The 17,183-nt window shown below is 39.2% G+C and overlaps 1 protein-coding gene across 2 annotated transcripts in view; it reads right to left on the reverse strand.

The window, feature by feature from the left end:
* Nucleotides 1–17,183, reverse strand: part of fstl4 (follistatin-like 4) — a 221,494-nt gene that overhangs the window by 4,350 nt on the left and 199,961 nt on the right. For both annotated transcript variants that reach the window (XM_026182327.2, XM_080307263.1), the window contains 3 exons: nt 11,558–11,707; nt 5,531–5,638; nt 109–218 (listed from right to left, as the gene is read on the reverse strand). In XM_026182327.2, the coding sequence (XP_026038112.1) occupies nt 109–218; nt 5,531–5,638; nt 11,558–11,707 (368 nt within the window). The remainder of the gene's footprint in view (nt 1–108; nt 219–5,530; nt 5,639–11,557; nt 11,708–17,183) is intronic.

The raw sequence follows: 17,183 nt of genomic DNA on the forward strand, positions 1-17,183 counted from the left end.
TTCTCATTTGCTCTTTTCTCCTTTGCTTTAGTGGGACAGCTACGATGAGCGAGAGCAATAAGGTCACCTGTTTTAAGGTGAAAGGCTGCTAAATGGGTACGGATTTACCTCACGTGAGTGATGATGAGGTTAGTTGGAGGAATGAAGAAGTCGTTCACCCTCTGAAAAGTTGTACGTATGGCATGATGTACTTCACCCACACTGGCTTGAGGAATAACCTGTAGACAGTTCCAGAAAAATGTAAAATGAATACAGTATTTACTATCTAACACCAATGCAAATACATTATTTTTGTGGTTTAAACCCTTGAATGTTTTCAGCGTAATCCTTCAAAAGCCGAACTTCACACGGTCTTCAATCGGAATTTTCCTAATTAAGGACTATTTGAGATTTTTTTTAAATTTTATTCACTCACTGATATTAAACATTTCTAAGATTTTGGAAATATACACTATTCACCTTTTAGCTATACAATTCACAGTTTAAAACAACACTTGCTAGAAAACTGTTTTCCATGCAACCATACAAATCTAATTAGAGTTTAGAATGGTGTGTTACATTTCACTGTCTTTGCTGCTGCTGTTGAGCATACAATTGGAAATAGGTTGGGTTGTAATTTCAGAGCAATATCCACATGGATTCCAGAAGCCATGGTTTCCCAAAAGAGCACTGCACTATAACAAGATATGCCTCACTAAACGTAATGGGAATTATGTAGGCTGACATGATCTTAAACCAGATTATTGTAACCAAGAGAAACAACATTCTAACGAGTTGTTTAGGATTCCGATGTGTGATTATTGTACCATAACAACTGTTAAAGTAACCGTATACTTGCTTCACACCTATTCTTGCTAATCTTCTCTGGCAATAAAATTCAGAATCCACTTTAAAATCCTGTTATTAACATATAAAGCTCAGCATGGACAGGTCCCTGCTTACATAGCAGAGCATCTTAGTCCTTATCACTGCAGCCAGCCTCTCTTACCCTGTAACCAGGGTCTCCTCACTGTAGCACACTCTAATTTTAAAACCAAAGGTAATCATCACAACCACAGTCTTCCTCAGCCTATCAGGTTAGCTCAGTCTCTGATTTGTTTTGCACGACTAACTTATACAATCACATTGTATAAGTTAGCTTTCCCTTAATCGTTTCCCCTTTATTTTGGGCCATAGTGGGCAACGATTTGTATGTATGGAAGTGTGCACCTTAGAATGAATGTCTGACTGTAGGGTTGTATGTATGTTTCTGGTTACGTGTCCGTATGTCTGAACACAGATGCTTACTTTAGTTTGCAGCTTTTAGCCAAACTGTGAAGCTTTGTCAGAATGCACTGCTTCTATCTTCTGTAAGAGGAATTACTGTAAGGCTCATATGTCAGGTCTTAAGAATCAGAGCTTGTTCGGGTGACAGCCTCATATATTGTGAAACAGATAAACATCTACATTATAAGACTTGAGCTGGTGAAGCACGGCCCTATCTCAGTTCTCCGTAAAGCATCTTGATTAGTGATGGTTGTCTAAGAAGCACACACCACAATAAAAGCCCCATCTCTCATGTCATACAGCTGGCACTGAATCAGCATGCTTCTAAGGTGCTCGGAGAGCGCCTCCACTTTTGATACAGTCCTGATAAACCACCTTATCCATGAGACATGCTTCATCATGTATGCTGCCATGATCAGGTCAAATCTGCTTGTTTTCCTTCTCAGTTTGCAAACTCCTCTTTAGACACCTAGGAAAATGTTGCTGGAGAGCATACAGAATATTTTTTAAACTAGAAAGAGCTAAGTGTTAAATCGAAATGTCTACGCCTTCAACTCCGAAGCTAAACCTCTACCTGATGCCCGGTGGGGGGGAAGACTGCATTTCTTCGTCAGAGCTATAAAATCTAAGGAAATAAAAATAGCAGTTTAAGTTTCTTTTGCTACTCTACAGAAATACCCCTCAGAAGTGATCTCTTTTCCCCCACTCTGCTGAATATCTCATCCATTTTTAACAAAACAGATCAGCCTGTTTCTCATTGCTTGCGAGACATGAAACAAGTCCTCATTAACAAAAAGTCATTACAACAGTTGCAGAATACAATGATGGGAGTTAATGAGGTTCAGTGTACTATTACTCATGTATTATTAGGCAACTCTGGTGGTTTGTGGGCTGCAGGTGTTTACAACTTAATGCCAGTGGCTTTCCTTTTGTTATTCTTCATCCCTCGATTTCATATTCATGTACTCAAGACCAAGACTAAGGCCCAGTTGAGTTTTTCTCGGCCACTGCCTTGCTGGCTTATCTGACACCTAAGGGAGATTTTTGAAGCTACTAACCAAGTAGCTTCTTGGTTAGCTTCTGACTCTCTACAACATTCACTCTGCAGATGCCATGTGTAGTTTTTTTCTTTTTCATTCTTTTTCCAGCTACGTGATGTCTAAATTAGATGGCATTCTTCAAATACTCCATTATTTTTCCGCTAATTAAATAAATTTTATGAGGCATTTTAATATTACCCCATGCAACTGCATTCATTGTGCTTTGCTAATACACTCTTTTAGAGTTACTAGTTGTTCCTGGAGAGCAATAAAGCACACCCCGGGTCCAATGAAACTAAGAAGATCATGATTAATGCTTCATGCAAGAACAGCTAAAGTTAATGATTTGCATTTTTTGACTCTGTGTTTTATATCATACATTTGTAAGACACAAACAATTGTTTATGTCAACTTCTTTTAATATGAAACAGTTGCTTGAGATTCTCTTACAAACATGATACAAATTTAGCGAAAATGAGCATTGAGAAAATTAAAAAACATATACATTTTAATAAAAGAACCATCAAATTAAAGAGCAAAATATGTTTAGACTTGCCTTCCAGAAAGATATGTCAGAATGTTCTGAACTGATGCCCCTATGGGCGCGACAGTAATGAATCACTGCTGCAATAATTAAAATCCTCTTTTATTACTTTAATTGACAGTACTTCTAAAGAGATGACAGGAAGCAAGTATGGAGAGGGCAAAGAAGCTCAAGCCTCCAGTCAGACTCAAAATAGCTTCATTATGGTTAGTGGCAAGGGTGGCGGATCTATTTCAGAGGTAGTGGGTGTATGTAAAGTTTTGGGGAAAGTCATGGTCTGGGTCGACAGCAAGCAACCTATATGTGAGAGACTTTAAAATAGCAGCTTGGTTAAGGTTGGAAAATTAAAAACAACATGTTTAATGGAGTGACAAATCAAGCTTCTTCATCTGGCAATCCAATGGATGAGTCTGGCAATTGCCAGGAGAACTGACTGCATTGTGCAAAGTGTAAAGTTTGGTGGATGGGGGATTAAAATACCTTTTATTAAGAGCATAAAAAAACTCATTTGATTTGGCCAGCCCAGGCTAAAAAGTTGCTATTTTGCTGTGTGTGAAAACACAAACAAAAAGCAACAAAACCAAAAATAACAAAACAAAATCTATTTGTGTTTTAAATATCTTCTTAGCACATTAACACAGAATGAACTGACAGTCTGGAAGGCTATGACTGTCTATGCCCGGCAGAGATTCCTCCATTTGTCTTCCCTAATGAATTGACAATCACGTTCTCTTCAGTGCTTCTGCAGAATTACTGAGCCATCCTCAAACTTGGCTTCTTAAAAATGCCGCACACACTGAGATGAATGCACACCTGCGTGCAGCCGTACATCTCGAGTGCTCAAATTAACATGCACGAGCAGAGACACGCACTCATACACATGTATGATCTGCCGAAGCGAAGCGGTGCCTCTGGTAGCGACAGGCTGCTGCTGAACAGGTCAATTACATTCAGTCCAAATGATAATGACATTATCAGACCATTTATTTGTGGTGTGATCCATGTGGCCTCCAATCCATTATGCAGTTTGTCTGCAATTGCATTTTTTTGATTGATTCCTACCCTGTTCACTAATTATTCATTACTTCTGAACCATGGCAGGAAGAGGGGGAAATGAACAAAATGAAAATAACAAAAATGCATTTTCTGCACAGCTGTTATGCAAAGCTTCTCTTTGTATTTGTTTCAAAATTAAAATAGGGAGAACCATGTTTTCTTCTGTGATGAAAAACATTGTTTGATAGAATGTTCTGCTGTTTTTAAGATTACAACTCTGATAGAAGTTCAAAACCACTGAGTGCTCCCCTTAAAACGGAATAACTACACAAAAACACATCTCCAGCTTATGCACCTACACTCTGTGAAGAAGTGCAAGCCTGAAGAAATTGGAAATCTATGCACACATATGGAGTCTGGCCATGTAGATTATAAATCAGTGGAAAACTGTTAAAACCCACGTACAGGCAGTTATCCTTTTCACTACTTTTTGATGCCAAAGCATAGTGGCACCTTGTGATCCGAAAGAATCTAACATTAAAACTAAAAATAATGATGTAAAATGGACCCATTACAGTATCCTGGAGAAGTGTTATTCATAGAACCGTTTCACAAAAAATTGAGAGCTTAAGAAATAACTGGAGTAGGGGAAAAATCTATACTGAAAATAAGTGAAACACACGTAAATTTGACTGTATCATTATTGCACAATCCTTATAAACGTCTCCAAATCATAAAGACAGAAAACAGGGCCGCACTTAATTACAATGCGGTCCCTTCACCCAAAGAGACAAAGCAGAACAATAAACATGTTATTGTCATTTACAGAGATTACAGTGCGATCCCTTGGTAGCTTTACTCATGACACTATCTTCCACTGATGCACATGCAAAACAGGCAGACCTAAAAATACCAGCCCTTTAAAAACAGCATCATCCTCCATCGGTGCCAGTTCTGGTCTCTTCCCTCTTCCCTCCACCTTCTCGACCCTCTCTGCATCTTCCTCCCTATTCCCTTGTCACAACCCATCCCCTGAGGTGGATTAAATACAACCACACCTGTGATCATTTCTCAATTGTGAAGCCTCCAGCACCAGCAGCCCAAAGGGACGCTCGGCACAAGCCGACAACACCACAGCTGTGAATTGCTGTTTTGCTGGCTTGGTAAATGCTCTAAAACATACATAGATTAGTTTTTGTCACACAAATACTTATCACATAAACAAAGGACGCTGGCACACAAGTGTGCTCAATTAGTTATAAGCCAGGTTTTTCCTCGCTTGGTAAACTTTTTACAGCTAACGCAGATTATACTCTCCCAGGGAACGAATCAAGAGTTGAGAAATACACACCACCAAAAAGCAAGTGTAGACGGATGATAAAAAGCAGGTCTGTTTTGTAATTTTATAGCTGCTCTAAGCTTTGTTTTATGTTCGATGATTACAGTTCACTGATTAACAAGCGAGCCTGCGACACCGATGAGCTCCCTGTTCCTTATTAAAGAAAGATATCCAAAATAATAGCCTGTCTTTTTTTGCAGACAGGAGACAAAACAAAGCACAAAATGCTTAAGTGTCCCTTTAATAGTTAATATCCAGTTCCCTCTCATTCCCAGAGCTGTAATTTAAGTTGAACCATTTAGCTTGTCTATCAAAAGTAACTGCTGCAAAGTACTTCACACTTACCTGAAGTGTTGGGTGGGTTTTGTCCATGTCCCCCCAGGTTAGGACCCACACCTGGTCATGTGATTTGTCATAAAGCATCTTTACTGGAAAAGGGTCTGTTGCAACAGCCTGCAGGACATAAAGAGAGTGTGGGACAAAGAAATAATTGTGGGAAATTAGTCCTCTTTACTGGAAAGGAGAATAGCTCATGGTGGTAGAAAATGCAGAAGGGGCAAAACAAATATAACAAAAACAAACAAACTATTAATTATCAGATTAAAGACAATTTAGAGAACATCCTGATCCTTTCATTTCATTCCCAGCAAATGTTTTACAAGGCAGTCTCTGTGATAAAAGGTATCCTGCGCACTTTTTTGATCGCTGTTTTCACAACCAAAATGTTTTATCATATTATGGATGTAATGTGTTTCAAATGGCTTTACAATGTTTCACTGAGATTATAATAATAGAGTGCTGTTCCAGCAAAAAGGGATGTGGATAGTAGACATACTATGATGGCAAACACAGATGTGAACAAAGTAGGATTTAAAAAACCCTTAAAAATTGGCTTTGCAAATATACTAAAAAGAAGAAAAACTTGTTTAACACTTAAATCCTGCTAACTGCCAAACCTTTAAGAAGCTTTTAGCAACATGCTAAACGTTTTGCTTGAATACAATGGAGATAAAACAGGTCAGATTTTTTAGAAGCAGTATAATCTGATCAAAACTAACTGAATCCACGTAACAGCTATACAGTACACATGATGCGTGGATTTGTGACAGAGCAGTATACTTGCTGACCAGAAAATCCACTCTGTAACACATAGAGTCAACAGAAAACTCTTATCACGTCAGGCCACTGACGGAGTGCAAAGGAGATAGGATATACAGATGTAAACAAAACCTGTATAATGTCACTGCTGAAGAGATTTTGGTTAAGGTATCTGACACACATCAGGTGACGAAAGCAGAAAGGGGAAGCAGTAAAAGAAGAATTGAAACGAGAGAGAAGGGAGAGGATGGGAATATACTAAACCTCAGATCTGTTGCAATGTCAACAATGAGGAGTAACACAATCCATTACCCTGCTTCTGGCTGGGTGGACAGGGAGCTGCTGACACCCTCACCAGTGGAGCGAGACCACAAGCTTTTTGTTCAGTAATGGGAGGTCCAGCCCTCTGTTCTGCACTGGTCAGCCAAGTGTCAACTCAGCATGTGCCTATGTATAGTATGAGCAGATGTATGTGTGTGTTGGTTTCTACATAATAGAAGCAGAGGTAAAGATGGGGTAAGGCCTAAATGCAGCAACCTGGAAGGCAGTCATTTAAAAGCCCAACATACTTAAGTGTTATTTAACGGTGGTCTTAAGGTCTGACTTGTTTAAATGATTGTTTTTACAACAAGATATATATATAAAAAAACTTCTTTGTTTATGAAGTGATCACACTATTTTCTTAAGGATAAAGAACTTGGGGTATGCTTGTTTTGACTTAAAGAAAAGGGATTGATTTTGAGAGCCAAAACCATCCAACGCTGCTGTGCTCTGATTCCAACAAAAGATAAGACGAAAAGGTTACGATGGTAAATCTCAGATATACATTTAAGCGTCCTATTTTTGTTTTCTTAGCATTTTGTTTTTTATTTTGACATTCTTTTTCTCAATCAAAATGGGATTTTGATGTTTGATTTTTTAGGTGTTTTGAACTTTACTCCACAGGAAATGAAATATCAATAATACATGCTGATTTTGTAATTTTTCTGTGGTTTGGTCTGCCCCAATTTTGGTTAAGAGAACTTTGGTCTAAAGAAATAAAATAAAAATAGATGATTAAGTGAACATTACAAGTAGATATATCATAAGACCAACAAACACAGTAAGTATTTGTTTCAGGCAAGCACACTAAATATTATTATTCAAAATGTGTGTGGCAGCGGTTAAATTCCATGAATCACAATTAAAAATTCCATGAAATCAATTAAAAAAAAAAATCAGGCATATTGTTCAGTAGTTATTGTTCAGAATATATGTGTCCAATTTTTGACCTATTAGTAGAGTTGCATGGTTAGAGATGTGGACTGCAATCTGAACTGATTCCAAAACACTTCATAGGGCTGCCTTTCAGTGGCTCCACTGGCAGATGACAAAAGAAAAAGATATAGTAAAGGTTGACACATTTTACAGTTTTTCTGCATGTCTTTCCAAGAAAACCCCAAACACAGTGATAACAATCTAAGCTGGCTAGATGTCAAAGAGCTGTAGCAGCAAAAAACTTGAAACAAAGTAAATTTTTAATTCTAGATAGAATCTGTGCTGTAGATGATCTCCTGTAGGTCACTTGACAGCATCCATCACTAAAACAGAAGTACAAAAGCATATGGATGCCATAGAGGACCACTTCTATCATTCAGGAAACTAGAATATTGTTCAGCTCCTTGAGCAAAGATGATCGATCGGGTTTAGAAAAATGAAAATTCATAACAAAATCTTAAACGACAACTCTGTGCAACTGATTTACTGCAGCCTCAAAGTGAATTTAAACTTACTATTTAAGTAACTACACAGAGGTTTTTGCCATCTGGCGTTCTTTTTAATTAGCGGATGTGCTGTTTGTCTTTGGACCCAATGGGAGGCTTAGCTGGCACAGGTCTGACACATCATAGTCAAGGTTAGATCCCTTTGTTGGGAAAGATAACAAATGTGCCATTTTCTTGCTTGGAACAGCATGAAAACCACGCTAGCCTCTGTCGTTGTAGCTTCTCCACATGTTTACAACCTTCATCCTGGTGTCTTTTGGGAATTTTTGGATGGGAGGGTTCAGAAACATATGAAGGCTTTCTAAAAAGTGCACAACTTTTCACTATAATAAGCAAATGATAAAGCACCCAAAAATAAAATCAGCAGTTTGGGCATTTCCTTTATTTCTGCTTTGAAATATTTTTCTTTTTCTTTTTTTTCCTGTGGATGGTAATGCTCTGAGGCTATACCATTGAAAACTTCAGACAGATATCATCTTTAAAAAAAGCAAGACCCATAGTTGATTGAAATTTCACTGTGATTCCCATTAAAGTTTCTTTAAAAGTTACCACATTTGAAGGATCTAGTGCATGTCCACTGACTCAGAAGTGAAGCTGTTGAAATGGTTTATCATTTCATGGGGTAATAATTGAAATTTAGGTATCAGGCAAAGACTTTTTTGTTAAAAACAAATATTTTAAATGCCTGTAAGCAGGCACATTGTAATGCACCCAGATGTCTTTGTAATTTGTGCTGAATGTTTTCCTTTTGACGCATTACGAGTATGACCACAGCATATCACCCAGTCTGTGCTGATGGAGATTCTTTTATAAGGTACTGCTTCTACTCCATGGTGCAAATCACAAATGTGCACCTTGAAGTGGTCACAAGAGCATGTCTAAAGACCTTACAGACAGGACATGACAAGTTTGACCACAGCATGCTGTGATGAATCTGGCAAGCTGAAATGAGGAGGCAAGCAGCCGACAGCGTGCACAAAAGGAAATATTGAGGGGAAAAGAGTAGTGTGCGTTTATGTGTGTGTGAAGTCCCTGAACTAACAACGCCAGTCTGTGTTTGCACGGGGACTTTTAAAGGAAAGCATACACATTTGTTTTAATGATCTGGTCTCTTATTTTAGTTAGGCTGTGTGGGTGTAAACACACAATCCTGAATTACAAAAATTACTGCTGCAGCATTTACATGGCCTTCCTGAATTGTGTGCAAAACCTTTTGATCACACCTAATATTTAGAACACCTCTATTGTTTCTTACCTATAAGCTTTATAAATACCATTTAAATACCATGCCATTTAGACATATACATACCATCTCATGTAAATCTTGAGGAGACTCAGATCAAATCATTGGCAGCGGTTACTTGGTATCAAAGAAAACAGGTCATATTATCACCCATTTCATACAGTTATTCTTCCACTGAGAGCATGTTTATACTTCAGATATTTATTTTCTTCACTCCTTCTTTTAGATAAAGTCCTTTCCAATCTTTTGCCTACAGCTCAGCTGTCTGACTGTCGGCTACAGACAATATAAACAGATCCTAGAGACAGGTTTGAGGATTTTGTTGCAGAGCACAGAAGACTTCCTTCACTTATGCTTTTTGGGATGTTTCTGAAAGGTGAGACATTGTTAGGACACCTTTCTAAGATTAGAATGAATTGATCATTCTAAATTTCCTATTTGATTAACACACACACACACACACACACACACACACACACACACACACACACACACACACACACACACACACACACACACACACACACACACATCGTTCATCCGTATCCCTCTGCCTGTGCTTTGCAGCCTGCCACCATCTCTCCTGTCTTAAAAGAAATGACAAATGTGTCTTGTGACAAAGGATGTCTTGAGATAACAAAGCAAAAAGAAAAAAAGAAAAGGAGGATGCATTAACCGCCTGCACCCAGAGGCCAAAGAGGATCTTCAAGAAAGAGAGGGGGGAGTGGAAGAGGCAGGGTATTGGGAGCAAAGGACAAAAAAGCAGTTTTACAGTATTGGATGAAGTTAAAAAAAAAAAAAAAAAGACAAGGAAAGCAGGCAGCTGATCACAGCTTCAAGAACCACTTACTGTAGATGTGTGTCAGAATGCTCAAAACAGTAATATGCTTTTATATTTGATCTGGTTTAAAATAACATCTTAATACGAAATAAAAACATATCCAGACTCAATCAAGTGACTACTGAGAACAGATAAGACAGATAACAGTTTTGGATCTTTGGTTCCCTCATTTTCTTATCCCAGACTTTAGTTCATTTCCCTTTCTTCTTTCACCTCTTTCCTCTTGAGTTAGGCCTATTTCCTCTCATCCTGCACCTCAGTATAAATGATGCTGACCCTGGGAAGGACCCCTGAGGGATTTAATCTCTAAACAGCCGTTACAGGCAAGATAAATGGTAAGGCAGCTAGCACCCACCTGGGCACCATATTGTTCCTTGAAGTGCATTTGATTTATTTTACCTTGCATGTAGCTTCTTACATTGGTTGCAGTTCAGTAGTGTGTCAAGTCTGAACTTGGTTTGTCTCACAGTTTGATGTTTGACATATAGTGTAACTCTGCTTGAATGTATCCCTGCTAATTTTAAAGGTGTTAATTTTTTTCTTATTTTTCCTTGAAATATAGTATACTTCAAGACAGGCAGACAAAAGGTTTTGACACATTTTTAACAAGTGAATGTCAACTGTGTTGACTGAATAAATGCCCATCACATTATGATTTGCCAGCTCTATATGTACAGTAAGTAGATAATCCACGATAACTGTTACTGATGACTTGTGTGCAAATACTTGTACAGTGGTCCCACGTTTATCACGGGAGTTACGATCCAAAAATAACCCGCGATAGGTTAAATCCGTGAAGTACGCAACTTTATTTTTTTACAATTATCATAGATGTTTTAAGGCTGTAAAACCCCCCAATACAAACTTTATGCACTTTTCTCAGACAGGCATGAACATTTTCACACTTTTCTCTCTTTTTTAAACACTCTCAAAGTTCAAATCTTTGTAGAAAAATTTGACAAGCTGAACGCATTCTGTACTGTACAGGAGACACGGCACGAGATTGACTGACAATGGTCTACAGCCACGCAGAACACAATGTAAAAAACGAAAATAAAAGTGACATGTTGTTGTATAGCAGTGAAGTTAGACCTTCTCATGTAGGACTCTGTATTACAGGAAAAAAATATTAGACTTACATTTTGTTTTAATTCCATTTAAATAGTACATAAACAGTTTTTGGTGATTTTAATGATCGGATCAGTTATGCTGAGCTAACTAAGGGGATTGGACTGTAATCAAACATACCAGAGCCCAGGCTTAGAGAAACTGTGCAGGCCTTATTTTCCTTACATTACCAAGCTTACATCAGCACTAGTATCTGTAGCAGTTAGCAGCATGGAGCAAATTAAAATGACCCTTTAGCATGTTGGATATTTGTCTTTGGTGTGTTGTGACAGGCCTGTCTTATAACCTGCTCCACCCACCTGCACCACCTTCTGTGCTTGAATATCGACCACCAGCACTCGGCTCTGGAGGGGCTGGGTCACATAGATGTACTTATCTCTGATGTTGACTGCTGAGGACCACACACAGTGTTGAGGTGACACCCCCTCACCTTTAGGGCACATCTCCTCCTGGGAAGAGCCAACAGAGGAGAGGAGGAGAAGAGCAAGAGAGGAGGGAAAAGGTTGGGAGGATTTACTGGTGTGTTTAAGATCGGCACTGTGATGCCTTTTATTTTACTATTCATCCATGGTTACCGCTAGGTTAAAAAAAAAACTTTCTTTTTCCCCTTTAATGTCACCATGTCCCTTTTATGAAATAATAGAAAATGGTTAAAAAAGAATCTAATTTTCAGAAGCCAAACCTTCTGAAATACAGCTGACAATTCTAAATGAAAAGTCCAAAAACATAAGAAAGATCTGAAAATCTACACCTATAAGGAGCTGGCAACTGCATTTCTTTGCTTTTATTTACTCTGACAACTGACAATTAAGTCTTGACTATACCAATAACAACAATATTATTTAAATTAAAAAATACAAAGCACATTATTTAGCATATTAAGGTGCATATCTTTACTACTGCTTGCTTTATTTCAGTTATACTTTTAATGATTGTCTAAATGGCATCTGTAATAACTATTAGTCATTCTGGATGTTTCTCTTAGAAAACTAGTGTTTGCATCCTTAACATTTAGAGGGCAGACTTTGCAGTAATTTCACTCAAATATCGACTGACTCAACATATGTCCCCTGCAGGCCCTGTAGTCCACCGTCTTTGCTGACGAGACAACTATGCACACACTCCCTCACTTACATTATACTGATGTAATCATTAATGCACACACAGAGGTTGTGTTCCCAGAGTTGCCACCTCCTCTCCACCTCACCAAAGTGGAGAAACTGCTGTTTATAGCAGGAACTGGCTAACACATGGCCTATTGAGTTTGTATTGATCTCTAATACAATTACAGGCTACTGTAAAACCCAAATCCCTCAAAAGAACAAGAACTTTTACCATCTAAAGCGCCCTGCTCGAGGAAAAGGATGTTCTCTAGTGGATTAAAAACCCCAGGTATATAGTCTATATGCTCTGTAGTTGTGAGCTGTTGACTAATGGACATGAGTAATCCTATTACGTTTAGTCAGTTGAGGAGTCATCCAATGACATCAGAGAGGGAGGAGGAGGAAGGATGGCCTCGATCTAGGTGGCAATTTCATACTGGACTGAAATGAAGAACTATAGAATGGACTTAAAAAAATGGAATAAATTAATTAAATAATTACAATATATATTAAATATAACTTACTTTTTATAATTTGGCTTGACTATATACTTACTGACATTGTTTACTAAAAGATGAGCATCTATATTAAACAGCATGAAAAGCTAAATGGCATTTTGAATTTAGAATCGATGATTAGTGTTAATCCACTGCTTGTCATTTTAAATTATGCAATTCAAGGTTTTATCCAACATTTGAACTTTGTGTTCACACGTGGCAAGATGGCGCCGGTGTGTGTGGCTGCTCGTCTGTCACTGCCAAGTTTGTTCCTGTTTATGTTATTTTTAATTTGTGTCATCCATGAAACAAAGTCTCTGCTGAGGTATGATCGCCAGACACTATTGGACCTCAAACCTGTGGTCCAAAATATTGTGTCCTTTGGAGCTGGTGGGCAGCAACCCCTGCCCCCATTTGCATCGGAAACCCCGGGTTACCTGTACCGGGTTCCCACGCTACCTTCCCGGCGAAAGCGTCCTCGTCGCCGGGGTAAACGAAGCGGTCGCTTGGTAAAGCTAAAGGTTTACCTAAAGAATTATTCTGCTGTTTTCCGACCAGTGCATGGATTCTTGCCAAGGCTGTTTGCGTCTCGGCGTTTTCTGGATCCTGTTGATGCCTGTTTGGTGCCTGTGGTCGGCTTTGATGATCATGCTCCTCGGCCTCGCTGCCCATGCCCTCCCAGGCTAAACCTCCGCTGTCAACATTATCGGAATCTGAGATCGCTGCGGCGGGTTTCTGGACCCCCTGAACCCCGAGCGCCAACTCCAGCTCCCGCTAGGATTGGCCTGGTGAACGCCAGATCACTTTTAAACAAAACTTTTATTCTTCGGGACTTCTTCAGTTCCCGTGATCTGGATTTTCTGTGTGTGACTGAGACGTGGCTGAGTGTTGGTGAGTCCAGTGTTCTATCTGAACTTTTACCTGTGGATTGTTGCTATTTTAACTCGCCACGGACGTCAGGCAGAGGTGGAGGCACAGTGACTGTTTACAAAAAGGATTTTAAATGTAAGCAGTGTTTTCTACAGCCTTCGTTCTCCAGCTTTGAACTTACCTCATTTGAGGTGAGTCGTACAAACCCGATTTTCTGCGCTGTCATCTATCGCCCCCCGAAATACAATAAGAACTTCATAAACAACTTTTCTGATTTTTTAGCTGGGATTATGCCCAACTATGATAGTGTTCTTATTGTTGGAGATTTTAATATACATGTATGCTGTCCTGATAAGCCACTGGTAAAGGACTTTTTAAGCCTTATTGACTCTTTTAGCCTGGTACAGTCAGTACGTGGCCCTACACATGAGCACGGACACACACTGGACCTTGTTCTGTCATATGGTCTGCCTGTCACTGACTTGGAGATTTGTGACTGTGCACTCTCAGATCATATGCCTGTGTTATTCAACGTTGGTTTGACATATACCGCAGTTAAACCTGGCGCTGCTACTCGGTGCTGTCGGGTTATTAACCCCGCCACTGCTGCGCAGTTTTCTGCTGCTTTTAATCAGCTCGGCGGGCCTTCTGACTTTGTTTCCTCTGACACAGAAGACCTACATTCCTGGTTTAATTCTTGCTGTCAAAAAATCATGGACTCTGTGGCTCCTTTAAAAACCAGGCAGCTTAAGGCTAAACCTGAGCCTTGGTTTAATGAGAGCAGTCGTGCTGTTAAGAGGGAATGTCGTCGAGCAGAACGGAGGTGGAAAAAGGATAAACTGCATGTATCATTTCAAATTCTCAAAGACTGCTGGCATCGCTACCAGAACACTGTTAAAGAGGCAAAAAGGGAATATTTTGCAAATATTATTTCTTCCAACTGTCATAACCCACGTGTGTTATTTAGGACCATTGACACTGTTCTTAATACTCCTTTGAATGTCTGTTTGGAAGTTTCTCCTGAGATTTGCAATGATTTTCTGAACTTTTTTTATTGAAAAGGTTGTCACCATCAGGGCTCTTATCACAGCTCCTGACTCTGACCCCTCTGTCTCTGTCCCTTGCGCTGCTGTTTTCACTCAGTTTGAGCTTGTGACGCTCTCCTCTTTAGAGGATGTGGTTCGCCATATTAAGCCCACAGGTTCCCCACGGGATCCTGTCCCTCCACAATTCTTTAAAGAAATTTTTCCTAGTATACAACAGTATGTCCTTGACATTATTAACAGCAGTCTGTCTTCTGGTGTGGTTCCTGCAAATTTCAAACATGCAGTAGTACAGCCACTGCTTAAGAAACCTGGCCTTGATCACACAGTTTTAGCGAACTATAGGCCTATTTCCAAGCTGCCTTTAGTCTCCAAGGTTTTAGAGAAAATTGTTTTTAGTCAACTGAAAGATTTTCTAGATGAAAATGGAATCTTTGAGGTTTTTCAGTCAGGTTTTAAAACCCTTCACAGCACAGAATCTGCATTACTAAGGGTTTTTAATGACATCCTTCTGGCATGTGATTCTGGTAACCATGTTGTTCTTGTCTTGCTTGACCTAACTGCTGCCTTTGACACAGTAGACCACAATATTTTAATTTTTCGATTACATGATGTAGTGGGTATTGGTGGCACTGCACTCAATTGGTTTAGGTCTTATTTGTCAGATAGAACTTTCTCTGTCAGCCTTCTCGGTTACGAATCGTCTTCTGCTCCTCTGTCATGTGGTGTCCCACAGGGCTCAATTTTAGGGCCACTGCTCTTTTCTCTGTATCTACTGCCTCTGGGTTCTATCCTTAGAAGGCATGGGATCTCATTTCACTGTTATGCCGATGACTGCCAAATTTATTTGACACTAAAACGCAAGGATGCCATCTCCATAAAACCTCTCTTGACATGTCTAGATGACATTAAAGCTTGGTTGGCTCGAAACTTTTTAAATTTTAATAAAAAGAAAACAGAAGTGTTGGTGTTTGGACCCAGTGGTCCCTGTGAGTCCTCCTCTGTTGTTTTAGGATCCCTGGAAGTCTATTTTAAATCTGTTGTTACTGACCTTGGTTTTAAGTTGGACAGTGATTTTAAATTGGACAACCAAATCAGAGCAGTGGTGAAGTCCAGTTTTTATCATTTAAGGCGACTGGCAAGACTAAAATCTTTTCTTTCGAGGCAGCACCTTGAAACAGTGATCCATGCTTTTATTTCTTCCCGCCTGGACTACTGTAACTCACTTTATGTGGGGGTCAGTCAGTCATTGCTCTCACGTCTGCAGCTGGTTCAAAATGCGGCTGCACGACTCCTAACAGGAACTCGAAAAAGAGAGCATATAACCCCTGTGCTGGCCTCTCTGCACTGGCTGCCTGTGTCTTTTAGAGTTAATTTTAAAATTCTTATGTTTGTTTTTAAATGTCTACACAGTCTTGCCCCGCCTTACCTCTCTGAGCTTCTTCATCCCCACATACCCTGTCGGTCTCTCAGGTCAGCTGACCAGCTGCTCCTGGAGGTACCGAGATCCAGGAGGAAGCTCAGAGGGGACAGGGCCTTCTCTATTGTGGCTCCAAAATTATGGAATAATTTGCCCATGCATGTTAGAGAGGCCCCTTCACTGTCCACTTTTAAATCACGTCTTAAAACCCACTTTTATTCCTTGGCTTTTAACCTCAGTGAGATTTAGTTTCTTTTTTAATGCAGTAGTTATTTAATTAATGATTTCACTCTTCTTTTATTTGTTTTTTATTTATATCTCATGTAATTTTATTTTACAGTTCCAATGTACAGCACTTTGTGTCAGCTGTGGTTGTTTTAAAGTGCTTTATAAATAAAGTTGATGATGATGATGATGATGATGAGATTTCTGGTGAGCTGTTTGGGAATAGGATGTAGACTGGCTGGCCACTTTGTTAGTTACACTTGTTCAACTACTCAATAATACAAATACTGAATCAGCCAATCACATGACAGTAAGTCAGTGTAGGTAGGTACCGGTATGTCGTTATTGCCAAGATGACATGCTGAAGTTTAAACTGAGCATTAGAATGGGAATGAAAGAGGATTTAACAGATTCTGAATGTGACATGATTGCTTGTGCCAGACAAGCAGGAGGATACTAAGGCTGGGTATCGTCACTGATTTCTAGAATCTAATCGATTCGGGGAAATTTTGCCTCAGACAGTCAGAAATATTGTAATTCTGATCACTTATCAGTACATATCCATATTTTTATATCTATAAAAAGAAAGCTGACACTTGTGAGACTTCATCAGATGTGTACGCATTACAGCAGATGTCTTTGTGTCAAAGTAACAGAGAATAAAACACAGAAAAACATGAAGGAGATTTGATAACTGCCTTAAAAATATTCTGCAGTAGAACAAAAACGAAAGAAAAGCATTAATCAACATCTGAACATTACCTGAT

This window comes from Astatotilapia calliptera, chromosome 10, assembly GCF_964374335.1.
Source record: "Astatotilapia calliptera chromosome 10, fAstCal68.1, whole genome shotgun sequence".
Taxonomy (NCBI): Eukaryota; Metazoa; Chordata; class Actinopteri; order Cichliformes; family Cichlidae; genus Astatotilapia; species Astatotilapia calliptera.